This window comes from Pogoniulus pusillus, chromosome Z (assembly GCF_015220805.1).
Source record: "Pogoniulus pusillus isolate bPogPus1 chromosome Z, bPogPus1.pri, whole genome shotgun sequence".
Lineage (NCBI taxonomy): Eukaryota > Metazoa > Chordata > Aves > Piciformes > Lybiidae > Pogoniulus > Pogoniulus pusillus.
In genome coordinates, this window is record NC_087309.1 from 92018278 (window position 1) to 92044946 (window position 26669).

The following is a 26669-nucleotide window of genomic DNA, read 5'->3' on the forward strand; positions in this document are numbered from 1 at the left end:
AAGTTGTCAACATGTAGCTTGGAAGGTGACTAAAGAATTAAGTCATATTTTGAGTTCTCAGTTGACAAGACTGGAATGCAAATTCAAGACAGTTTCTTATGTGTCAAATTAAGTGTTGTGCAGGACTGACTTGACAATATTAGTCACATCTTCCACTTCATACAAGAAGTATGTCATCCACCAGGCTCTAAACAGCTCAGCTGCACCTTGAGATACTGTCATGAAACAGAAGTACATCCTTCAGGCTTTTAGAGAGGTTTCTACTAGTTCTAGAGTAACAAAGTTTGGGCAAAAGAGGTGAATGACTTGGACAGACCTTCTGCCACCTTAAACTAATCAGGTTTTCAGTGTTGAGACAATTTTCTTAAGCAATACTGAGGCATTATAGCAGCCCTGTAATAGCATCTTTATTTGTGTTCATTTTTATTTAGCACATTACAACTTCAGCACAAACATGGAGTAGATGTGTGTACCAACATTTGCACGTAAATGTAGTGAGGAAGACACTGAGAAGAACAGTGATCTGTGGATCCAGCTCAGCGGAATTACCTGCAGGGAACTGTAACTTGCTGCAGAAATTCAGTGATTTCTATTGGCACAGAAAGGTAGACAAGACCAAGTTCTGATAGTAACAGATGCTAGTTCTAATGCAAGTAGAAATTCAAAAAAGGAGCACTGAATGCAGATGCTGGCCAAGATAAGAAACTGTTTAAAAGCTTAGACCTTGAAGTTGAAAAATATGCAAAAAAATGTTTTAATGCTTAACTATAAATGCTTTATCCCCATTAAATACAGTGGAAGAACCATTTAGTATGAAAAATGAAAAGTCCTGTCCCTACTACAGACCTCATGAGGCTTGGGAAGTCTAAAATTTATCATCAGCTTTTAGAGAAGTAAGTTATGTAGTATTTTCTACCTACATCAAATAGACTACTAAGTATCTTTATTTTTATTTATTACTTATTATTTAAAGAGGTTAAACTAAACTACACTGGCCACATGACTGCTATGTACATAGCTACTAATGTTTAAAACACAGCATTAGGATTTCCTATAGAAAATGGTGCAGTGGGTCTCCTACTTCCTTGTCCACATTATCAGCTCTAAGGCCTGTGTTTTCCAGTTTAAAATGCTTTCTTTTCTCTCAAGACACTTATACCTCTGCTTAAAGTATTTGTCTCTCAAAACTGACCAGCTGAGTTGCAGGATGGGTTTCATTCCTTTGCAGTTCTTAACATTTGAAAATGTAGAGTTAATTTTTATATACCAACTTGTAACAAAACGAACCAACAAATAAAAAGCCAGAGAGAAAAAAAGTCAAAAGTCTTTAGGTTTTAAGGGTTTAGTTTTAAGGTTAAAAAATTTTCTGAATTTAGGTATGTGGACTAGAAATCACTTTTTATCATATTCAAAAGCTAAAGCTTACCATCTGCATGTTTTGTGAGTTAAGAACTGCCACAGCATTACTGCAGGCTTTAAAGACACATGGATGAGGGAGATTTCAGTAACTCATGCTGAATTTGTTGAAAATTCTGTAGTGTAAAGAAGCAAAACCAAGTTCAGCTTTAAAACACTCAGTATTACTTTCCACTTATTGCAAGCAAACATTTATCCTCTTAACAACTTTTTTTACATTCTTATTAATTGGTCAAGAATATATCAAATGACAATAGCATCTCCAGGAAGTTTTAGTGCTTCTGCAAAGCTATTCTTAGTACCGTCAAAAGGAATTGGAGATTCTTATGAGCAGAAAAAGCTCATGTAGGTTACAGACCATCCAATTAATGATGTGGCAGACAATATTTTAACCCAAGGCAGATAATATTTTAACAGGCCTTTGGGAAAAAGTGTTTGCAAGACCCACAGCAAAACGTTGTTTGTGCTTTAGAGTGTAGTCTTAAAAGGCACTCTAACAATTTTAGATGACAATTTTATTTAGCAAGAAGAGACAAGTAGTTTTATATTTGTCATCTTATGTTGATCTTGTGCAATTTAATGCATCTATTTTTTGGCAAATTACTTCATGATAATGTAAGATTAATCACCTGAATGAAGTTCCTCTTTCCAACATTTAGTACCCATCCATTTAATACACACACTTTACCCAATACTGTTAGAGCAAAGCAAGTATCAGTTATGTAATCTCTATCTGCCTAGAATATGTAGTTTCATTATTTACAACCCGATTGGTGAGTAGTACGTTTGTTATGCCATCTCTCACAATAATTCCCCGTAGATTCAAGAAAACCTGTTCAGACTGGTATTTTTTGCATACAATAGCTTTGTTACCAGATGCGCAACAAAGTGTAAGAGTAATTACACACACAGAGACAAAGGAAGTGTTGGATGTGTACTTTTGATGTAACTGGTGAAAGAGACTACTGAAATAATTCTTCTGCATAAAGATGAATAAAATATTTTCATTAAACTTTAGATGCTGCCCACTGCACTGCTTTTAAATAAAAAATGCTCACTTTCTATACAGATACAGCAAAGCAGTAAGCGAACTTACAAGACATTCCTTTTATATGTCAAAACATTTCCAAGGCAATATTAGTAAAGTTATGCCACAGTTCCCAGTAACATCAAGGTTCATACAGGAAATGATAGAGAGACTTTTCCAGTTATTAGTTTAAGTGCTCTTCTTTTCTTCACCCAGTAAGTTCACTGTTGCTTTCTTGGCTGCAGGAAAAGAAATTAAAATTTAATCTCAGATGCTTACAAAGTCAAGTGGCTTATTCACTGCTCTTGAACTGCCTATTTTTAGGCCACAAAAAAACACCACAAAAGAAAATCACAGCTTTTGTATGCACATACACACAGACACAGTAGTTATCATAGAAAGATTTAAAAAAAAAAAAATAAGAAAGAAGTGGCACACTAAATCACATAGACTGATCTGCAACTATTATAACAATAAAACAATGTGTTTAGGACATACAGTTTTAAAGTAAGAAATACACTATCAAGCTGATGAAATAGGGCTGGAATAAGGATGTGTGTGTCCATCTGCTTACGTGTGTGCATGATTTCTTTAAAAAATGCATGTATGTGTGCTGTGGAACACTCCAAATCTCCTCTTCACCCCTGCTCCTCATCTCTGGAGGTTAGAACAGGAGAAGAAGAAGGTGTGAAACTGTTTTCCCCCAACCCTTGCAGGCCTGAAGGGGAGTACAGTAAAAGGTGCCCTTTTCCACATGTGTACTGATTCAAGGGAAAGCCCATGCTGGAATCAGCTGGTGACTGACTGGATTCTTCGCACCCAGTACAACAGACACAATGTCTAGGGAGCTTACAAATAGTGAGAAAAAAGGTGCATGCAGTTTCCACTTTCACACCATTCTGTGCAGTTCTATTCTAGTCCCACTCTCGCACAGTTCATGCCACTCCTCCACAAGTCTGCAAATTCAGCAAGTCCTTAGGTCCATTCAAGAGAGACCTGCCAGTGGCACCCAGATGTGGCTTCTCTCAGACCTCTAAATCCTGATTTCCTGCTCACTACCCTGAGCTGGGGAACATGGCAGCAGTTTGGCTTTTTCCCTTGCACTGCTAAGACAGCACCTCTCCATGATCTTCACCTCATGGAAGCTGTGTCTACAGACATTTTGACTCTGGCTGGTTTTAATTTGCATCAGACTGCAGTTTCCAATTTCCTACCTCACCTTTGTGAGTAAAATCTACTGTTCCCTAGGTTCTCTGCTCAGCCTCACTTGTAAGTGGGGTGGAGCTCTCTAGTAGCTTAGCCTTTTCCATTTTCTGACTTTCCTAAAGTACTAAACTTGCCCATAAGCATCCTTGTGAAGATTTCCCAACCAAATCAGAACCTGTAAACAAATCATAATTAGTTCTGTATATAGTTTAGGGGTGGGACTTTTGGGGAAAATAATTCTATTGTTATAACTCCTGTCCTGGCCATTTAATCCCCAACACAATCAGTATGTAAAGAAACAGGAAAAAGTGTCAAAATGAGTACACAAAAGAACTATGTGCAATATGAAAGATTATTATTTAAGAGACCTATCTAACAATAATGATTCAAGAAGAGACATGCAGCAAAATTTCCAAGCATAGTTGAGGAAAGCAGATAATTTAAATTCCAAAAGGAAAACTGCTTAGGTTGCTAAGAAGAAATGAGACCACATACATTGTTTCAGGGAAAGAACAGTTGAGATGCTTTGAAATACCTTAAAATATCCTTTTAAATAAAATTTAAATAAACCTTTATTTTAGCTATTTAATGTATTTCCTCCTCCTATTCATAAAACTATCAAATATTTTAGACTACTACAGAATGCAAAGAAATAAAAGCAAAAATTAAGCAATTAAGCAAGCCACCATAACTTTTATTCTAACAAAAAGCTCCTACATAATTTCCTTAAAAGTGGTGTCAGAATCCTTTGATCTCCAGAGGAAAGAAAGTCAGAACAACTTATAGATGGGAAGACTTCGTTTCACATGTTGCTATTGATTGAAGAGTTGAAGAATTTGCCTTACTACAAATAGGAGCCTTTCTGTATTATCAGGTATTTGAGATGGTGTTTTAGGAGATAGAAGAATACACTGAAATAATAACTGTATTTCAGAAAGGTAACTTGTGAGGATGTTTGGACCTTCCTCTAGAAGTAATGTTCATAGTTACATGTATGGTGGGACAACATATAAACTAAATAGTTATTTTTCTACCCATACACCTTGCATTAATTCTAGCATAATTACATTCCTAGAAAGTAAAATCCACTGCAATCATCTTTTCCTGGCTTCTTCACCCAATTTTAACTTCCCTATTATAATTTACCTACTATTTTAGCATATCTTGCCCCTCCGATAACGAATATTAATTGTTACATTACAATTGCCCACAAAAATTCCTTCTACTTGATGCAGTTAACGAACAGTCTTTTCCTCACCTTCTTTACTAATGGTGTCTGCAGTCTCTGCAGCCTTGTCTTTCAGGTCTCTAACAACACTGTCAAGCTGAGCTTCATGCTTCAGAAATAAAGGTCGGATAATTCGATGATACAGAAATTCTGCCCCATTAGAAGGACTTGGAGCCATGCACCACAACAGGAAGGCACACTATAAGAAGAACATCTGCATAAGTAAGAGAAATAAGTGGGAGACTAGGTGTAGTGTACCTTCCTAACTCTGCCACAGACTTGAGCATATTTAAATAATTTAGTATCATCACAGTATGATTAAGTATGCAGGTAGCATACTCACATATAGTGTATCTTTAAACTGGAACAATTTGCTGATAGGATAAAGGAAGAGGGGAGGTAGCAGTCAAGCTAATATGGTAACAGATGCATTAATATTATATGTGGGTTTTTTTTTAAGGAAGAAGTATAAAATCTGACTAGACAAATCATGTGTCTATCTACTTCTAATAACTCCATATAAATGCTCAGGCCTGACTGAAGGTCTGCACCCCTAAATTCTGTAAGTTCAGCCAAAACATATTCCTGTCCCACTTCCCTCAAAAATGCTGCAGGGGAAAAAATGGGATTTTGTGTAACCCAGAGCTAAAGCAACAGTGAAAAATTATACACTCAAGCTACGCACAGTGCACAGACAAGGGTAATGCTGTTGGATTGCATGGTTTAGATATAACTTCTATAGCACAATCTACTCTCTGGAGAAAAAATAAACCCAACAAACAAACACTACAGTTTGTGGGGTAGTGTTTCTGCACCTTACTAAGGGAATTGGAAAGACAATTATTAAATGCAGCACCAATATCTCCCTTTAGTGCTGAAGAACCTTTATTTAGCTTTTGTTCCGCTGTTACACACAACAAAAGAGAGCTGCGAAAACCAAGATCCAAACATTTAAGGGACAGGAAGTGAATTTGCTTGTGCTCTGAAAGTATATATAAAAACATTTAACAAAGTAAAACAGCAATAAAATTAAGCAAATTTTCTCAGCAGTTGTACAATTTTTCCAGATAGAAGTAATACAATTTTACTCTGTGTCAAAAGCCTCTCCAGAAAATAAGGGTAGAGTAGCTTTTCACCAACCACCTTTTCTTTAAACACAAAACCAAACCACCTCAGCCAAAATGTCCTTTGGTTTGAAGTTAAACAGAATTATGTTTGGGCACTTCCACATATTTTTGGGAGAAGAAAACACAACAATTACTGACCTCCTGAAAAAGAAATCCACCATAAAATTAGCTAGGCACCAAAACGCAAAATAATTTAAACAAGCCACTCAAAAGGTTGCATTTAAATACAGTAACACTTATTTAAATAGCTTAAATTTCAAACTTCTCCAGTTTTTAAGTGAAATAAAGTTTTGCAGCAACAAGCACCAACTGATGCAGTACAATTAAACACAAGTCAGAGAAAATTAAGGCAAAAAGTGATGGAATATCAATTTTCGAGAGCTTATTTTTTAAAAAATTAACATAAGAGGAAAAAAATGGTTCTATCTTATGAACTTTTATTAAAAGCTGAGAAGAATAAAGATTCTATTTCCTGTTGAACAATACCTGGACAATTGTTAATAGTTATTTTACTTCTTCCAGTATGCAAAGATGTTACCTAGGTCTCCTTTATTTTAGGAAATCCCTCAACTCTAAGTCAGACTTCCTCTGAAACAAAAAGAAAATGACGTTTCCCTTTCCTTGCCTAAGAACAAATCAATCACTCTGTAAAGCTTTCTTTCACCCTAGCCAAGAAATTAAAAAAAAAAAAAAAAACAGAAAATCTTTTACAGTTCTGTGTATCTATATATCTAGATGATCTTTCAAGGTCTCTTCCAGCCCCTGACATTCTGTTATTCTGTGTAATTTTATCTCAATACTTCTGAAATGCACTGAAACACATGTTTAAATAATTTTCTAGAGGACCATACCAAAGCTGCAAATCTGAGTCTTCTCACAGCTAGAGAATGTCTGACTGCTGAGTTTGCTTTTCTTGTCTCTCATGAAACTGAATATGTAAATGGTTTGTAAAAGATGTCCAGAAAACTCAGCAATAAAACTGTTAAGTGGAACAAAACAAATTTTCTTTATTACAGTATCACACAGTATCACAGTATCACCAAGGTTGGAAGAGACCTCACAGATCATCAAGTCCAACCCTTTACCACAGTGCCCAAGGCTAGACTATGGCACCAAGTGCCACATCCAACCTTGCCTTGAACTGCCCCAGGGACGACGACTCCACCACCTCCCCAGGCAGCCCATTCCAGTGCCTAATGACTCTCTCAGTGAAGAACTTTCTCCTCACCTCGAGACGAAATTTCCCCTGGCGCAGCCTGAGGCTGTGTCCTCTTGTTCTGGAGCTGGCCACCTGAGAGAAGAGAGCAACCTCCTCCTGGCCACAACCACCCTTCAGGTAGTTGTAGACAGCAATAAGGTCACCCCTGAGCCTCCTCTTCTCCAGGCTAAACAACCCCAGCTCCCTAAGCCTCTCCTCGTAGGGCTTGTGCTCGAGGCCTCTCACCAGCCTCGTCACCCTTCTCTGGACACGCTCAAGCATCTCAGTGTCCTTCCTAAACTGGGGGGCCCAGAACTGAACGCAGTACTCGAGGTGTGGTCTGACCAGTGCAGAGTACAGGGGCAGAATGACCTCCCTGCTCCTGCTGACCACACCACTCCTGATGCAGGCCAGGATGCCACTGGCTCTCTTGGCCACCTGGGCACACTGCTGGCTCATGTTCAGGCGGGTATCAATCAGTACCCCCAGATCCCTCTCTGTCTGGCTGCTCTCCAGCCACTCCGACCCCAGCCTGTATCTCTGCATGGGGTTGTTGTGGCCAAAGTGCAGCACCCTGCACTTTGAGCTATTGAACCCCATCCCATTGGCCTCTGCCCATCTGTCCAGGCGGTCAAGGTCCCGCTGCAGAGCCCTTCTGCCCTCCAGCTCAGTCACATCTGCCCCCAGCTTAGTGTCATCTGCAAACTTGCTGATGACTGACTCGATGTCCTCATCCAGATCATCTATGAAGATTACATTCCAGACCGGACAGAAGAGGGAATGGAGTTCTTGCAATATAGTGACTACCTTAGGCAGACACATGAGCTGGCTCTAACCCACTTGGATCTGGTGCTAGTAGCTGTCCTCAGCCTGGCAGCACCTGCAAACCACCACAGGCACGCTTATGGCCTGTTCTAAGCTTTTAATGAAAGACCAGCAAAACTGTAGGATTTGCTATCATCTTGCCCAAATTTATCTGAACACCAAGACAAAAGAACTGTCTTTCCACAGTACAGCTACACTTTATGACCTAGAAATTATTCCAAGGGAATCTATTGTCAACTATTTCTGAAGATGTTACATCAGTTACATCAACAGAATCATTTCAGAAGATATGTCACGTGAACTAACATACCTTTATCATGTAGTAGAAAGGAAACCACCACAGAAAAATATCAGAGAAGAATTCTGCTATGCTGAAAACACCATACACAACCCAGTAAGTCAGCCACTGTGTGTCATCATCTTTGTTGGGACTTTCAATGGCCTTGATGCTGCAAGGAACACAAAACAAACGAGCATCACTATTATCAGTTTCACCTATAATTGTAAAGATTTTGATTCTGATTTCTTGTTACATGTAAATCCTCATATATCAATTACTGCATAAGCTCTACAGATGAGAAATACACAGTATCTATCATATAGACAATGTATCAAAGATCTCTGAATAGTAAAGCTTTACCCTGTATATTAGACATCAAAAAGAAAAGGTATTCAAGCTAATTCTAGTTCTGTAATAAAAAAAACACTAAACAAAAAACATTCAGGAATTCAGTGTGAATCTCAAATACCTTTACCTATAATGTACATATGCTAGATTTCTCTTTGAAAATGTGAACCACAGTATTTGCTCTAACTACTAGCAAGCACTTTGTCTACAGCAGAGGATACCCAGTACCATTACTCTGCACAGTAAAAAAAAATGAAAGGCACATATGTGCTTACTTCAGTAAAAGTAGTGAGGCTTGAAAAGTTATAGGTCAGTACTGTTAAGAAGATCAAGATGAAATGTTAGCAACCACGAGTGTGACACTGTGAATCATAGAATCATAGAATCAACCAGGTTGGAAGAGACCTCCAAGATCATCCAGGCCAACCTATCACCCAGCCCTATCCAGTCAACTAGACCATGTCACTAAATGCCTCATCCAGTCTTTTCTTGAAGACCTCCAGGGACGGTGCCTCCACCACCTCCCTGGGCAGCCCATTCCAATGGGAAATCACTCTCTCTGTGAAGAACTTCTTCCTAATATCCAGCCTATACCTACCCTGGCACAACTTGAGACTGTGTCCCCTTGTTCTATTGCTGGTTGCCTGGGAGAAGAGGCCACCCCCCACCTGGCTAAAATGCCCCTTCAGGTAGTTGTAGACTGTAACAAGATCACCCCTGAGCCTCCTCTTCTCCAGGCTAAACAGGCCCAGCTCCCTCAGCCTCTCCTCATAGGATTTGTGCTCCAGGCCCCTCACCAGCTTCGTTGCCCTTCTCTGGACATGTTCCAGCACCTCAACATCTTTCTTGAACTGAGGGGCCCAGAACTGGACACAGGACTCAAGGTGTGGCCTGACCAGTGCTGAGTACAGGGGAAGAATAACCTCCCTTGTCCTACTGGCCACACTGTTCCTGATGCAGGCCAGGATGCCACTGGCTCTCTTGGCCACCTGGGCACACTGCTGGCTCACGTTCAGCTTACTATCTATCAGTACCCCCAGGTCCCTTTCTTCCTCCTGCCTGCTCTCCAGCCACTCAGTCCCCAGCCTACAGCGCTGCTTGGGGTTGTTGTGGCCAAAGTGCAGAACCCTGCACTTGGCCTTGTTAAATCTCATCCCATTGGCCTCTGCCCACCCATCCAGCCTGTCCAGGTCCCTCTGCAGGGCTCTCCTACCCTCCAACAGATCAACACCTGCTCCTAGCTTGGTGTCATCTGCAAACTTACTGATGATGGACTCAATGCCCTCGTCCAGATCATCAATAAAGATATTGAACAGGACTTGGCCCAGTACTGATCCTTGGGGAACACCACTAGTGACTGGCTGCCAACTGGATGTGGCACCATTCACCACCACTCTCTGTACTCTGCCATCCAGCCAGTTCTTGATCCAGCACAGAGTGAATCTGTCCATGCCATGAGCTGCCAGCTTGGCTAGGAGCTTCTTGTGGCAAACAGTGTCAAAGGCTTTGCTAAAGTCCAAGTAGACTACATCCACAGCCTTCCCCACATTCACCAGGCGGGTAACCTGATCATAAAAGGAGATCAGGTTGGTGAGGCAGGACCTGCCCTTCCTAAACCCATGCTGGCTGGGCCTGATCCCTTGGCCATCCTGTAGGTGCTTTGTGATGGCACCCAAGATTACCTGTTCCATGACCTTGCCTGGCACTGAGGTCAGGCTCACAGGTCTGTAGTTTTCTGGCTCCTCCTTACGACCCTTCTTGTGAATGGGTATCACACTGGCCAGCTTCCAGTCTTCAGGGACCTCTTCAGTGAGCCAGGACTGCTGATAAATGATGGAGAGTGGCTTGGCCAGCTCAGCTGCCAGCTCTCTCAGCACCCTAGGATGGATCCCATCCGGTCCCATGGACTTGTGAGGATCCAAATGACGCAGCAGGTCCCTTACTGCTTCCTCATGGATTAGAGGGGGACTGTACTGGTCCCTGATTCCATCCACCACTTCAGGAGTCCAGCTATCCTGGAGACAACCTGTCCCACTAGTGAAGATTGAGGCAAAGAAGGTGTTAAGCACCTCTGCCTTTTCCTCATCCTTTGTCACTATGCTCTCCTCTCTATCTAACAAGGATTGGAGGTTGTCCTTGGCCCTTCTCTTGCCATTCATATATTTAAAGAAACACTTTTTATTTTCCTTGGCAGCCGTGGCCAGCCTGAGCTCCAAGTGGGCTTTTGCCTCTCTAATTTTTCCTCTACAAGACCTAGCAACTTCCTTGAACTTCTCCTGGGACACCTCCCCTCTCTTCCAGAGGTGATACACTCTCTTTTTAATCTTTAATTCCTTCAGTAGCTCCTGCCCATCCAGTCTGGCTGCCTCCCTCGTCGGCTCATCTTCCGGCTCAGTGGCACTGCCTGCTCCTGTGCCTTCAGGAGTTCTTTCTTGAAGTAGGTCCAACCTTCCTGGACCCCTTTGTTTCTAAGGGCTATTTCCCAAGGAACTTTCTGAATTAGTTCCTTAAATAGACTGAAGTCTGCCCTTCGGAAGTCCAGTGTGGAGGTTCTGTTAATGCCCCTCCTGGTTTCTCCATGTATTGAAAACTCTATAATTGCATGGTCACTGGACCCCAGGCAGCCTCCAACCACCACATCCCCTACCAGCCCCTCTCTATTTGTGAGCAGCAGGTCAAGCAGGGCTGTCCCCCTGGTAGGCTCACGTAACAGCTGGGATAGGAAGTTGTCTTCCACACATTGCAGAAACCTTCTAGCCTGCTTCTTCTCTGCAGTGTTTAAGTCCCAGTAGATGTCTGGTAGGTTAAAGTCGCCCACCAGAACAAGGGCAGGTGATCTTGAGGCAGCCTCCAGTTGCTTAAAGAGTAATAAATCAACCTCTTCTTCCTGGTTGGGTGGTCTGTAACAGACTCCAATCAGGATATCAGCCTTGTTGGCCTTCGCCTTGATCATCTTTGATTTCTACCTCCATGACATCCAGAGCATCCCTAATATACAGAGCCACTCCCCCGCCCTTTCTCCCTTGCCTGTCTCTCCTGAAGAGTCTGTAGCCACTGATTACAGCACTCCAATCATGTGAGCCATCCCACCACGTTTCAGTGATGGCGACAATATCATAGTTTTCCTCCAGCACCAGAGCTTCCAGCTCCTCTTGTTTGTTACCCATACTGCGTGCATTAGTGTACATGCACTTCAGCTGGGCTGCTGCTTTTACTCCTAGCTCTAGCCTACCATCCTCAGTTTCCTTTGATTTATCTCTGGTGCTGTCATGTTTAACCCCCTCCCCCTTCCATTCTAGTTTAAAGCCCTCTCAACAAGCCCAGCCAGCTTATGTGCCAGGGTCCTTCTCCCCTTCTGTGACAGTTGTATACCACCTGCTGATTGCAGACCTGTGGCAAGATGAAGTTCCCCAAGATCAAAGAATCCAAAGTTATGTTGGATGCACCAACCTCTGAGCCACTTGTTCATCAAATACGCTTTCCTATTCTTCTCTGTATTCCAGCCTGTAACTAAGGGTATAGATGAAAAGATGACCTGTGCCCCTGCTCCCTCAACTGCTTTCCCCAGTGTCTTAAAGTCCCTTTTGATAGCTTTTAGCCCTCTGTTATTAATCTCATCATTCCCTGCCTGTATAACTAATAAGGGATAGTAATCAGAGGGCTGCACTACAGTAGGCAGCCTCCTGGTAACATCCCTGACCCGGGCTCCAGGGAGGCAGCAGACCTCCCTGTGGAAGGGGTCTGGCCGGCATATGGGGCCCTCTGTTCCCTGCAGAAGGGAGTCACCAATAACAATTACCCTCCTCTTTTTCTTCTGGGTACTTGTTCTGATGCGAGGGAGTAAATGATTTGTCTCAGTTGCCCTCCCAGCCGGTGATGCTTCTGCTTCTGTGAAACTTTATTAAAAAGCATTTGGCATCTTCACTCATGTCATAGGATTAAAATCTGTAAACTTAGTGTAATGAATTTAGTTTTAATTATTTAATCATGTTACATGTCTTTTGTTTTAGCAAAAGCATAAGCAAACCCACCAGATGAAGAGAGAATTGGTGTAGCTACTGGACTGAATTACTTTGATATGCAATACAAGGATCTGACAATTTATCCATTATTTTTATTTGTTTGTGGATGGCCAACAGAATCCCACAGTGAGAAGAGCAACAGCCTTTATCATATCTCATCATGTACAATAAGGCACTGTTACTGAGGTACAACCAGAAGAACAGGTTTTCCACAGGTGGTAACTCTATGTCAACTTACTGCTGTTTCTAACAACACAGTGTTAGTAAATAGTAGTCCAGTTAGAGGCAATATCAGCTCTTCCTGCCCCTGCACTTTAACCAGATTTTTTCTACACCTCCACTTCTCATGTATTCTAATGCTACTGGGTGAGGATGCCCTACTGAAAAAAAGTAAAAACAAAGACACAAATCCAAATGACACAGGAGGTCATGAGAGAGCTACTCATCTACTTTCATGGTGTAAAACTGTAGTTCTGGTAAAAAAGTACAGGTGGCTAGTAAAGAAGTTAGGGTAGTGGGTAAACAGAGGAGAGAAAGGAAATAATTGTAAAGTTTCTCAGTGTTAAGGAAAACTTGTTTTAGAGGTTCACCGTATGAATTCCTCTAGTTCTGCTAACAACCTCTCTCCATGAAAGGCATGGGGGAAGGCTTATTACCACAATAAGCATGGTATTTATGAGAGAAGACTCTGCAGTTGACCCACTAACAATCTTGCTATCTTGCTGTATTCCAATTATTGTTTGAAATCATTCACAGATTTAAGGAAGCATTGTTGATTTTTTTTTTTTACATTACTAAGGTATCTTAGTAATCACAACAGTTTTTTATAAAAATGCTTAGAATGTCCTATTTTGGCAAAGGCCAGATGTCCTGTAGTGGCAAAGGGCAGATGGCATACGACCATGTTTAATGAGGCATGCTTTCCTGTAAACACCTTCAAGAATTCTTACATGCAGTGCCATGGGTGTGTTCCCTTTGAACACTCACCATGTGCTGCTGTAGCTCCTTTAAGGTGATGTCTGAAAGACAATATGTGAACAATACATGTACAGAAGCAGCAATACCTCAAGTAATCAAAACCCCATCTGATGTAACCAGCTGATAATACATAGCATTAAATGCACATGTGTTCTTGCACATTGTACAAAACAGCCCATTCCCCAGCTTTCTATAAATGGTTGGACTAGATGATCTTGGAGGTCTCTTCCAACCTGAGTCAATGATTCTATGAATAAATACACCAATTATGAGCTTGAAGTGGGTTTTGGGTTTCAGTATTTTTTATCTGAGTCTGTATGTGTAGGCCAGAAGTACATAAATAAATGCCAAATTTTATTGCCCTAGTCTCATGTGAAATGAGGGTACAGGGTGTACCCGATGACTCCTGTATAAATAGATTTACAAGCTTAAGACAGAAGATCAGCCTCTGTTAAGCCCAGTGCTTATGTCGTAAGATTACAATTATTAGGATTATTTTGTGAATCTTTCCTTTGGTTGACTTATCAGTGCTAAATGTACAGGCAGGCAGATCTATGACGTTCTTAACTGAGCATAAGTCTTCATTTCTTCACACCCTCTCCCACATTTAACTTTAAACCCTGAAATTACCTATATTTCTATATCTTGTATTTAATGGTCTGCCCCAAATCTTCAAAGCAGGTTATAGTGATTAAAAAATAATCTACTTTTGGTTATCTGTCCAGACACCTCTGTGGGATCAGCCCTCCACTGCACCATACACCTTCTCAGTCTGGTGCCTCCCTGTCATCCTCACTTCAGAACCATCTTGGTAGGCTGCCTCTGTGACATCTCAGGTCATGTTAGTGCAACAAGTGCCTGTCTTGTGCCAAAGCCCTATTTCTGTTTACTGTATTATTTTGTCTGCTTCATTTCTGTTCATTAGTTAAAAGCCTTCTGTCTTCCATCTTTCTTTCTCCTTACTAACTCCAATAGTTCTGCATTTGCAGATACTAAAAACGTCTTTCTGCCAAATGCACTTACACACCCTCTGCAGTCCAAGTTCATCATGTCTCCTCTCTCAAAATCTTGTGTATCCAGAAGATGGCAGCAGACAAATTCATGTAAGATAACAAATGCAGCTCACTATCCGTGCAAGGACAGATATTAGAAGACAACAAGTAACATGAAAGCACTACAAAGCATTATATTGTTGTTTCTTCAAAGGTGAGACTGACCCAACAAAAGTACCACATGGCATTTTGCTTACCACTGCAGTGAGTTCTACATAGTATGTAACACAGTACAAAGATAGGTTCCTGCAATAAAGCAGCAATCCTCTCATTTCATTGTTCTCTGCCAATTTGTGGCCAGAACAAGTATTTCTAGGGTCACATGAGGCAGTGCCCAAGTTCTGACTCAGGGTAAAACCAGCTTCCCTCAAACACACACACACACACACAGGCTTTTCTTGCTGGGATTAGCATGTGTCAGTGCCTCAGTCTAGCCTGTCAAACCACTCATTACTATTTTTTCTGCTAGATGGGTCAGGATGATATACAGCAGATGGTCCAGCAGGCTTCAAGTCACCACTACTGGAAAAGCTGTCAATGTACTCTCTCAGGGTGGAAGAAATCTCCTTTCCACAGCACAGGTAAAGAAAGTGACCGTGGCCTTCCATGCAGCTCATTCTGCTTGTGTATGCAGTCTCAGACAAAGTTTTACCAACTTCACTGTTGGCTGTTCTTGTCCACATCAGCAGCCACATCAGTGCTGCTACACTACCTGATATGGTCTACAAGCCCCTTTTTGGAAGCATCTAATCCCATATTACATTAAAGAAATTTTCAGGTTGTCTTTCTTGAAGATACTGAGAAGAAATAGAATTGATGTACAGTGAGGCTTTCAGAAAAGCCCATTTTGCCTGTGTAAGTGCAGACATACTACATCCCACCAGAAGTCTCTTGCTAAAGATCCACAACAGAACACCTCCCTACTTTTGACAGCCAGTTTTCTTAGTTGGGAAAACACCCCTTCACATGCTTTGCTACCTCTCCACATCTGTAACTAATTAGGGTGCAGGCAAATAAACCAAACAGTATGGTTGTGACCAAATGTAGAACTGGGTCCCTGCTACATGCTTCCAACAATACAGAGAGAATTAAAGTCTGAGGTTTCTGTCAACTTATGCTGCACTGTGGAGGTTATATATGAAGCATAATTCTGTTATAGTCTCACTACTGTCTTTCAATTCTGTTTACTGCAATATTAACATCATACAGTATGGCCTAAATTTATTCAAATGTACAGTAGAGCATGAAACTGTAGTACAGCATTTTCAGACCTAGGTAAAATGTTGCTGTTTGACAATAATCACTGTGAAATGAGTTTCTAAACTAGAATATCCTAAAGTTTTGATTACCAAATGTAATTAAAAAACATGCCTCATCAGGGAGTATAAAAAAGTTTCAAGTTTTAATCTGAGGACTAACTTACAGGTCAAGGCTGGTTTGCAAAGAAATGAAGAATTTCCTTCATGAGTGCAGTGGTAGTTGCTAAACAGTACAGCAACAAAATCTGGTCTTTTTTTTGTTGTTTGTTTAATAAAGTTTTGTCTAGTGTCCCTAGACTCTCACGTTAGCTCACATTTAGCTGAACACAACTTCACTATCCATATCTGAAAGTTGTGTATCTTGCTTGTATGCAAGAACAAGTAGGCATCTTCCTTTTTTGACAGGCAAGATTTTGTCAGGTCTCCTTTGTCAGATAGTCTTCTGGCTGTGTAGAAGCAATGATTAGATAGGGTTACAGAGATTCAGGCACACACAGTTAACCAGCGAGCAGCAAGCCACAGAATGAGACACTTTGTTACTGTTTTGTGTTTTTCTATCTCTTGGCAATCCAATGGGTAATTACAGACATCGCTATTATTTTCTCTTTCACAGACAATGATCTAATTTCTCTCATTAAAATATTCCAATAAGCCTCAAATCAGCACAATACCCTAAACTGTAACAGACAAAAAACAAGTATGGAGACAGTGATTTTCAGAACATATTAAAAAAAGTAAACCAATTTTTAGTGTCTGAAGCCCCACGAAAACATCGGGAAAGCAAACAAAGTGTATGCAGGTTTGGACACTTTCTGTTCATATTTATACTAAGCACTGTGAATCTGGTTAAATTAATCAGCTCTCTCAAATGCCTTTCATAAAACACAGCAGCCAAGATCACTTGTGACTATCAGCATATCATGCAGTGCTTTCCATGAAGGAATAAAGTAAGCAGTGAAAGCCAACAAATACCAGACCTATTTTACATTTTCTTAAGAACTGTGACCACAGTGAAGCAGCATTCATGTTTTAGAGGTAGGGAACACACAAAGAACTAGGAGATGAGCTCAAGACACTAAGACGATATTCCAGTGAAGACCTAAATTGCCTATTTTTACCTCTCTACAATCAACTTAAATTGTCTCCTGCTTGTAAAATGCCATAAGCAGCACTTGCACAATGAAAACTGCTGAAGTAGCAGCACGTAATTAGCAAAAGCAGAGGGAGGCATGACTGTACATCATTACTTTTCTCCCATGAAGACAAGTAATAACTGCATACATTTTATTGCCTAAAGCTATTTTCAACCTCACAACTTTTTAAACTAAACATGACAGCACTTCTGAAATTTCCAACCCTCTGTTGTGGAGGCAGGAATTAATGTGTGGCTGAGTCGGGAATTTTATACAAAAATAGTTATTTTATTTTCCCAAAAACCCACCCCCAAATCTATATATACAAAGATTAATTTAGTTTAATTAGCAGATTCAGTCGCATGAGAATTATCTACAGGGATACCATCAATAATCTACTATTTTGGAAGTCAGAAGTTGGAAAAGGCTTTAGCTATTAATTAATAGCGGGTTTCTTACTAATAAAGTTGAGCCAAAATAACTCACGGTCAGGCTTGCTCGCGGTCTGCCTCTGTAGTTCCCTTTTCAGCAGTCGCAGGTGGATCGTTAAGAGTCGTTAAGCTCTTACAAAGGTGTCAATGGGGAAGCCGCTCTTTGAAGCTTTCTGTATTCAGCTTAGGCGAGCGAGGCGGGGAAGTCTCAGGCAAGCACGAACGTCTAGGCATGGACGAAATCCAAGGCGGGAACCCCCAAAGGCGGGAAGCCCCCCAATTTATACCCTTACTGTACAACGGGCAGAGTTACCACACCTTAGGCGCGATAGGGCACAGCCAATCCCAGCCAGATCCCAGCGCGGGCACTGCACGGGGCACTCCTCGTGCGGGCAGGACCCCTTTGCTCACACCCTTCACGCCCGCAGGGCAGGCGAGGTGGGGGGGAACCAGGCGGCTTTCCCCCTCCCATTCAAGCCACGGAGAGAGAGGAATTTAGGGGTACACAGGACTTCCAGGACACCCTCTGCATGCATTTCTTAGTCATCAAAGGCTCCTTTCCTGCTTGCACACCCTCTAATTTTTCTTTTCCTCATCATCACTGGCTATAGGTGGAGCTACATTCAAACAGTTCTGTGAAGTTTAGAGAAGCAGTGAAAATATTGTCAATATTATTTACAGACTGTCAGCACTCACTTCTTCCATCTACTAGTGTGAATATTGCCTTGTGCCGTTAAAATCATGATAAAGTACAGAAAGTTGCTTCTGTCATCTCTAGTAAACTTCTCAATGCTGGTCTACTGCAAACACAAAAGCCTGCAAACAAATACTACATTTCAACTTAAAATTAATGACTCTGTTTCACCACATAGCACTTAAAGCTCTAGAGGATAAAACCTAGGGATAAACCTAGGTATGGCAAACCTTCACAGTAAGTCATACAGTCTAGATTAAAGTGCCAGATAATGTTTACTTGGAAAACTACTGCTTAATTTTGCCTACACTAAGACCCTTCCATGGGTTCTTGTTGATGATATGCACAGAAGATTTGGATTTCTCAGCACATTCTGTATTGCTAAAGAAAATCTTTTGTGCATAAACCTATTAAAGATAAAGCAAAGCTGAAGGTGAACATGAACAAGGAGAAAGGAGAAGAACAGCTGTGTCTAAAACTCTAACAAGCATTAACTACTGAGTTGTCCCCTCCCCTCACAGCACTTCAGTAATGTGAGGACAGCCAGCAGCATAGCTGCAGCTGTGCCACTTCATGTGGATGGCCATATGCTAGGTTGGACACAGCAGCTACACCCTCCATTCTCCATTGAAATTTGCACCTGCTGCACGACAGATTTTCATATCTGAACGGATCAAAACTGAGCATACTTCTCTTCCCATACATTTTCTTGCAGGCAAGTGATGTCAGTAGACTAGTTAAAAACTTTTAGACCAAATAAGCTTAATAATAACCTAGTCTGATGCAAAGATAAAAAACGGAAGGCCTTTGAGACTAAAGATTGGAGTGACCTCAAGGATTAAAATAAGCAAAAATAAGACATGGTAATTAAGAGATTTTGTAGTTAATGTCTTGTTACACTTTCTGGACATAAGCCAGAGATAGATTTCACACAACCGATCAAACCACTAGGTGTACTCTATATAGCTTGTGATAATTTTAACAGTGAAAAACAAACCATTGGGAAGAGAACTTATACATAAATTCAGGAATGTATTAGTATAACCAATAAGCAAATAATACAACAGAATACACAACTGATGGAGCACTTATGTGGTGTAAAATCATATACTCAAATATTCATGCTCTAGCAAGGAAACTGGACTTGATGGATCTTCAGAGATCTCTGCCAACCCTTTTCTGCACAGACCTAGAATGAGCAAAATACGTGTACTCTGCCTGTATACTGGTTCTTGCACACTGGGTAAACAATCCCACTTTTGGGATAAGAGCTTTTGGTGACCCAGGAAGAACAGCACCAACACCCTTGCCCAGATCTTCTTGCCATATCCAACAGGGAGAAGTGGCCTGCTGGGACCCCAGCATGCATTATCTATTGCTAACAGACTCCACCAGCTCCTTTCCTTCAGTCAGGTGGTGAGTGACACAACGGTACAACACTATTTAAAAGAAGTATTTAAACAGAAAAAAGAAACAGTCAGTTTTAATGTAGGTAAGAAAACAACTTCATTTCATGTTTTGGGAAAGGTATTAAGCAGTAGCATAATATTTTTTTTCCTACACTTCACAGAACAGGGAATAAATCCCTCATGTTGGAACTTCAGAGTAGAAACATTGGGTTAGGAAATTATTTTTCAGTATCAAATTGGGTTCTACTGTTTTCAAGTAGACTCCCCTTTATTCTTTACAATACATCCAAGGAATAAATAATAATGCTGTGTCTGCTTCCTAGGTGGAAGGCTGAGTAACAATAGTGATACATGTTTAGCATGTAGTCTGTTTGGCTCATTATAATATCAAGGGGCATCAACTTTAACATAAGTTTTGCCATTAACTAAGCAAAAGTCTCTGCTTGGGCACTAAATCCTTCAAAATCTGTTTTGAAGCAGAATGGGTTTATTGTTTTATCTTTGTTTTAGTAGTTTTAGCCAAAACAGGGCCACCTTGCCTTTGTAAGACTCCCTCCTTCAGCCATTTGACATGCAACATTTGTGGCACTAAATTAACCTACATACCTGTTCCATAGCAAGCTGGGCAGTTATTCCAGAGATGGTAGGGGGAAAAAAATGGTAAGTGGATTTTAAACACCTGAATAGAATCTCCCTGGAATGTCAGCTGAGTAAAACAGAAAGAAGGAAAAGGGGAGTTTGTGTTTTACTGACTGTAAGCTGGGAAGGATTAAACAAGGAGAAATGGAGGATGATGTATGGCTGCTGGGAGGTCTCCCAAGTCAGGCAGAATTAGAATCCTCTACTGAGGAAGAAACTGAAGCTGCCAGTGCCATATTGGGATAACAAAAGGGCAGAGATAACTACCATGATGAAGGTAACCCAGAACCAAAATCCTAACAGAACCTCCAGATTTTGAATATGCCTAATGGGCCACTTACATGGTAGTGACTCTTTGATTTTAAACAACTCTAGAGACAGAAGGTAATCTCTCTTGCAGAACAGACATGTGTCCCACTCCTTCAGAAGTGTCTTCCTGCTGATGGGAACCCTAACACAGTAGTTAACTATTTTTCACTTTAAACAATTCAGTCTCTGCTAATGTACAAATAACACACTGATCTACTTCACAACAGAAGAAAGTAAGTTGCCTGAAGAAAAGTAATTTGCTATTTCTGAGGTATTTTAGACTTGGATCCATTGTTGAAACACCTGTGTAAACATCAAACTAAACACTCTGCATAATACATTCTGTTTATGGCTACTGATTTCTTTCAGAAGCTGCAACTCCTACAGTAAAAGCCATTTGAAGGTGTTAACATCTGAAAAATGCTTTTGCCCAATACTAGGAAACAAATCTCACTACTGTTAGTTCCTATAGCAGGCTCTACATCTGTCTTTTCAAGGGGCAGACCAAATAGGTAAAAGGAATAAACAAACCACCCTGGTTAGTGTTCTTTATGCTTAGAGTCTTTATGTTTTATGAACACGGGTGACAACATTTGGCAGCATCCTGTTTGTAATACAAGATCCACAGAAGCAAAAACGAATGCAGGAATCACTCCAGTACTTCACAGGATCACAGGATGTTAGGGGTTGGAAGGGACCCATGGAGATCATCGACTCCAACCTCCCTGCCAGAGCAGGACAATACTAACACAGATCACAGAGGAACACATCCAGACAGGTCTTGAAAGTCTACAGAGAAGGAGACTCCACAACCTCTCTGGGGAGTCTGTTCCAGTGCTCTGTGACCCTTACAATAAAGAAGTTTCCCCTTGTGCTGAGTCAGAACCTCTTGTGCTGCAACTTACACCCATTGCTCATCTAATCACAGGGAACAAGTAAGAAGAGCCTATCTCCTCACTCCTGGACAGTCCTCAGATATTTATAAAAATTTATCAAATACCCTCTAAATCTTCTCTTTTCCAGACTAAGAAGTCCCAAGTCTCTCGGCCTCTTCTCGTAACACATGCCCTCCAGTCCGCTAATCATCCTTGTAGCCCTATGCTGGACCCTCTCCAGCAGATCCCTGTCCCTCTTAAACTGGGGAGCCCAAAACTGAACACAGTATTCAAGATGGGGTCTCACTAGGGCAGAGCAGAGGAGTAGAACCTCCCTTGATGTGCTGGACACACTCTTCCTAATACACCCCAGGATCCTGTTGGCCTTCTTGGCCAAAAGGGCACATTGCTATGCCATGGTTAACTTATTACCCTCCAGGACCCCCAGGTCCCTCTCCACAGGACTGCATTCCAGCAGATCACCTCCCAGCCTGTACTGGTGGGGTTTATTATTCCTCCCCAGATGCAGGACTCTGCACTTGTCCGTGTTGAATTTCATCTGGTTCCTGTGCACAGCTCTCCAGTCTGTCCGGGTCTCTCTTGGATGGCCGCACAGCCTTCAGCTGTATCAGCCAAGCCTCCCAGCTTGGTGTCGTCAGCAAACTCTGTGCCCTCATCAATGTCGTTGGTGAAGATGTTGAACAGGACTGGTCCCAGCACTGATCCCTGGGGGACACCACTAGTCACAGCTCTCCAGATGGACCTGGCACAATTGATCACCACCCTCTGAACTCTAGCTTGTCACCAGTTCCTAATCCACCTCACTGTCTGCTCTTCCATCCCACACTTCCTCAGCTTGCTCACTAAAATGTCATGGGAGATAGTGTCAAAAGTCTTGCTAAGGTCAAAGTAGACTACATCCACTGCTCTCCCTGAATCTACCCATTCAGTTATGGCATCATAAAATGCTATCAGGTTAGTTAAGCACAACTTCCCTTTGGTAAATCCACGCTGACTACTCCCTATAATCTGCTTCTCTTCCAAGTGCCTTGAGATGCCCTCCAGCAGGAGCTGCTCCATCGTTTTTCCAGGGATGGAGTTGAGGCTGACTGGTCTATAGTTTCCTAGAATGTCTTTCTTGCCTTTTTTGAAGACTGGAGTAACACTGGATCTCTTCCAGTCCTCAGGCACCGCTCCTGTCTGCCACAATTTGGCAAAAAAGATGGAGACTGGCAGAGTGATAACATCAGCCAGTTCTCTCAACACCCTTGGGTGCATCTCATCAGAGCCCATGAACTTGTTAATGTTTAAGGTGTATAATTGATCCCTAACCCAGTCTGCGTTGACCAGTGGGGAGCATCCCCTCCTCCAGGCTCCCTCTCCTTCATCCAGGGTCTGGAGTACACAGGGGAGTTCAGCCTTATGTGTAAAGACTGTAGCAAAGGCGGCATTCAGCAACTCTGTCTTCTCTGCATCCTCAGTTATCAAGGCTGCCTCCTCGTTCAAGCAGTCCACACCTTCCCTGTTCTTCATTTTTCTAGTCATGTATTTGAAGAAGCCCTTCTTGTTCTGTTTTACTTCCTTTGCCAGCTTCAGTTCCAAGAGGGCTTTGGCCTTCCTTGCTGCCTTCCTACAAGCCCTGACCACTTCTCTATAGTTCTCCCAAGTGACCAATCCCTTCTTCCATGAATTGTAAGATTATTTCTTCCCTGACAGTTTCTTCAGGAGCTCCTTGCTCAACCATGAAGGTGTCCTAGCACGTCTACATGAGTTTTTACTCAGGGGAACACATCTAGCTTGGGCTTGGAGAAAGTGATCTTCAAAAATTAACCAACTTTCTTGGGCTTCTTTACCCTCCAGAGCCTTAGCCCATGGGATTTCTGCAAGCATGTCCCTGAAGAGCATAGAGTTAGCTTTGCAGAAGTCCTGGGCTGCAATTCTACTTGTTGCCCTGATTCTACCCTGTAGAATACTAAACTCCACCATGTCATGATCACTGTCCCGAAGGCTGTTCTCAACCTTAATGTCCTCAACCAGTCCCTCTTTATTAGTTAATACAAGGTCCAGCAGTGCACCTCTCCTTGTTGGTTCCTCCACTATCTGCATCAAGAAGATGAATTCAGCTTGACCTTAGCCTTGCATTAGGATAGAGATCCTACAGCAGGTATGAAGGTAGCACCCATCCAGAAAGCTATATAGTTGGAAAAAGGGTAATAACTGAAGAGGATTCTTGCTTTTTCATGGTCAGGCTCTAAATGCAGAGCCATCCTGGAAGACAGCACAGATGTCTTGGTATGTTGCTGTCAGGCTGACCCTGTAATACTGTACAGGCTAAAGAGAGCAATATTGCCCATCTTGAATTCACACACCTCACTCCCAAAAAAGGGGAACATGAACACAACCACGGAAATGGGCACCAGCACATGTGCTGATGTGTCTCCTCTGTACCCATACCGCTGATTCTGCGGGCTTGCAAGAAGAGCAACACGGCACACCTGCGCTTCATGAGCTAAAACCTACCTACAGGCTGCCAGTGAAAGACACTGGCCTCCAACACATCACATGCATTTTGAATTGGACTTTCATCTAGGGTTGTCTTTTTTTTCCTTAAAAGTATTTCAGCATTAGAAAGACAACAAAAGATAAAACAGTAACTAAGCATGAATGGGGAAAAATAGAACTGGTATTCATGTGCAAGTTATCCATCATGTTTTTCTTTTAAAGTTTGTAGCTAAAGACATTACTAAAATGAAATCACAGAAATAAAAAATATAAAACCTCAAAACAACAAACCCCAAAACACCCACAATACCAATATTCAGGAAGTAATTTTAAACATTAAGATACATTTAAATCCAACTTCCAACATAAAAAGGGAAGACACCCCGTAAAAAGATTTTAAAATAATTTTCCAGACTTGAACAAAGTAAGAAATCTTGTAGTTGTATTTGATTTGCTGTTGTCTTGCCTCCACAGTTCTAAGACCTTTTGTTATCAATTTGTTCACTACCGTTGTGTAATGACAGATTCAAAATCTAATCCCAAACTAGTTTCAAAACAAATTTAAATAGGATTTTAGAAAGTAAATTTAAAAATTACCTAAATCAGACACAAAAGATTATGTAATCCCTACACAACTGTTTTTAGGTTTGGAAGCTTTGTTGTCTGAGAGGTTCACAATCAGATTTTAATTTAAAAAAAAATCTTTTAACTAATTTATTCATTAAAAACTGCCTTACGGAAAACAAATTCTACATTCTCTAGTCTATAACCTCCTAATCAGTGCTCACTAGAAGTAGCATTTAGGAGAGTGCTGTTTAAGTTTTAGGCACTTACAACCAGAAGATGTTTCAAGGAAGCCCAGCACTAACACCATCTGCCATATGCAACAGAAAACAACAGAGAAATAACCTATTTTGTAATACTCAGAAACTAATCATAGAGAACATATTTTTGAAAGGTGCTAACTGTATTTAAAAATAATTATATAGAAGGCTACACAGGTCTTACTTAGCAGATTTCTTAAGTCTTCTGGAATATACTCCACAGAAGTTTTCCTAACAGGAAATACATTTTGGTCTAATATAATGCCCATGACAGATAACAGATATTCCTAAAAAGAGAACACCGAAGGAGGCTTTTCTCTGAAAAAACATGTGTTTTACACTCTTTTACACCCAAGAGGAGTCACAGTATCTTCCTTTCCACTACCTCATCAGCTAAGTGCTTCTGGAGCAAACAGCTCTCCTTAACGCACCTCTGCTCTGGCCGGTTATATTATCCTGTGCTTTGTATGTTGACTTTGCACCAGCGCCTTCCTGCATATCTCAAAGTCGCCAACTAAAGCTGTCAGTGTGAGTTTTAGCAAGTACCGTTATAAAAATGATTCTTCCTCCTGTTACCAACAGCAGATAGCAACTGCAATCCAGCTTATCCATTTCTCAGTTTCTGAACATGACAAATCTGGGAACCCAAAGCAAAAACCTAATACCCTACGGGAACTGGTTTCAAGTGTGGAAATTACTATAACACCTGCCAGATGGAAGAATACTTAGCACCGCACATTAAGGAAAAGGGGTTGGTGGGAAGCACATTTGGGAGACCGGTCCTGCAGTGCCATCGTTGATACCGCGCAGAAGCGCAGGGCTGTGACTTAGCAATTTATTCACTCCCCCGTGAGTAATAAATGCAGCCATCACATATGAAAGGCAAGTGTAGAGATACTCACGAGACATAGGCAGGATAGCCGAATCCGATGACGTTGCAGAGCAGGGATGCCCCGTAGCCAACCACCAGGTACACGGCGACCACGCCGACGATGGCTGCGCGGGAGAGATTGGAGAGCCGTCACTGCGCGCAGCCCCTCAACCCGCGGCACACGAAGGGCCCGTGTCCGCCGTACTCCCCAGGGTGCCCCAGCGCCGTCGCCAAGATGACAGAGAAAGCAGAAAGGGCGCGGCCGCTGCTCCCGGACCGCCGCCAAGGACCATTTCGCCTCAACGATCCAGTCCCTGTTTGAGGCGCTTTTACAGCCCCATGCACCCGAGAGGACCCGGTGGCGACGGCGGAGACCATGAGGGGCAGCAGCCGGAGCTCACCAGTGGCAATGTAGGTGCGTTTGACTCCAGTCTTGCTCTCGATGCGCTCGAGCACGGCGGTCATGCAGTTCTTCTCGTGCAGGAACCGGTCAAACTTTTGCCTCATCGCCGCAATCATGGCGAGACGGCCGCAAATACCCACTACTCAACCGACAACCCTGGGCGCACGGCCGCCGAGCAGCAGGCCCCACCTTTGGTGCCACCCTCCCACTCACGGCTGCAGGAGGCGGCACCGCGCCCAGCTCTGCTACCGCGCCCGGACGGCAGGAAGCGGAATGGAGGAGCCGCTCAGCCGCCAGGAGGCGGTGGCAAGCAGTACGGAGCCATGTTCAGCTGCCCTTTGCAGCCAAGCCTGCGTCGCGAAATGGCGGTCGCGGGAAGCTGCAAGAGCTCTTCCTTTCTTTCGAGGACGTCGCGAGCACAAAGGCGGGCTGCTGCACGGGGCTGGAGAGGGTGAGCTAGCGCCTCGCTACTGCCTCCTGCGGGTCCTCGTTCCACGCTCAGGCATTACGATCCAGCTACGGCCATATGCAAGTAGAGGCGCCGGAATGATTTTTAAGCTAATCGGAGCTGCCTGAGACGCGTCTGCAAGGATGGTCCTCCTTACTTCAGTGA

At 42.2% G+C, this 26669-nt stretch overlaps 1 protein-coding gene across 1 annotated transcript; it reads right to left on the bottom strand.

Moving 5' to 3' along the window:
- Nucleotides 1-382: 382 nt before the first annotated feature.
- On the bottom strand, nt 383-26669 carry REEP5 (receptor accessory protein 5). The gene is made up of 5 exons (XM_064140733.1): nt 26055-26669; nt 25685-25778; nt 8338-8476; nt 4908-5076; nt 383-2682 (listed from the first exon to the last, which is right to left on the bottom strand). Exons 1-5 carry the CDS (start codon nt 26170-26172, stop codon nt 2633-2635), a joined length of 570 nt encoding a protein of 189 aa, XP_063996803.1. The 5' UTR covers nt 26173-26669; the 3' UTR covers nt 383-2632.

Coding starts and splice junctions, on each gene's coding strand:
- REEP5 (XM_064140733.1), bottom strand. CDS start 26,172: ATGATTGCGGCGATGAGGCAAAAGTTTGACCGGTTCCTGCACGAGAAG. Junction 8,477..25,684: donor GGCTATCCTGCCTATGTCTC/GTGAGTATCTCT, acceptor TGTTCCTTGCAG/CATCAAGGCCATTGAAAGTC. Junction 2,683..4,907: donor AGACACCATTAGTAAAGAAG/GTGAGGAAAAGA, acceptor CTTTTCCTGCAG/CCAAGAAAGCAACAGTGAAC.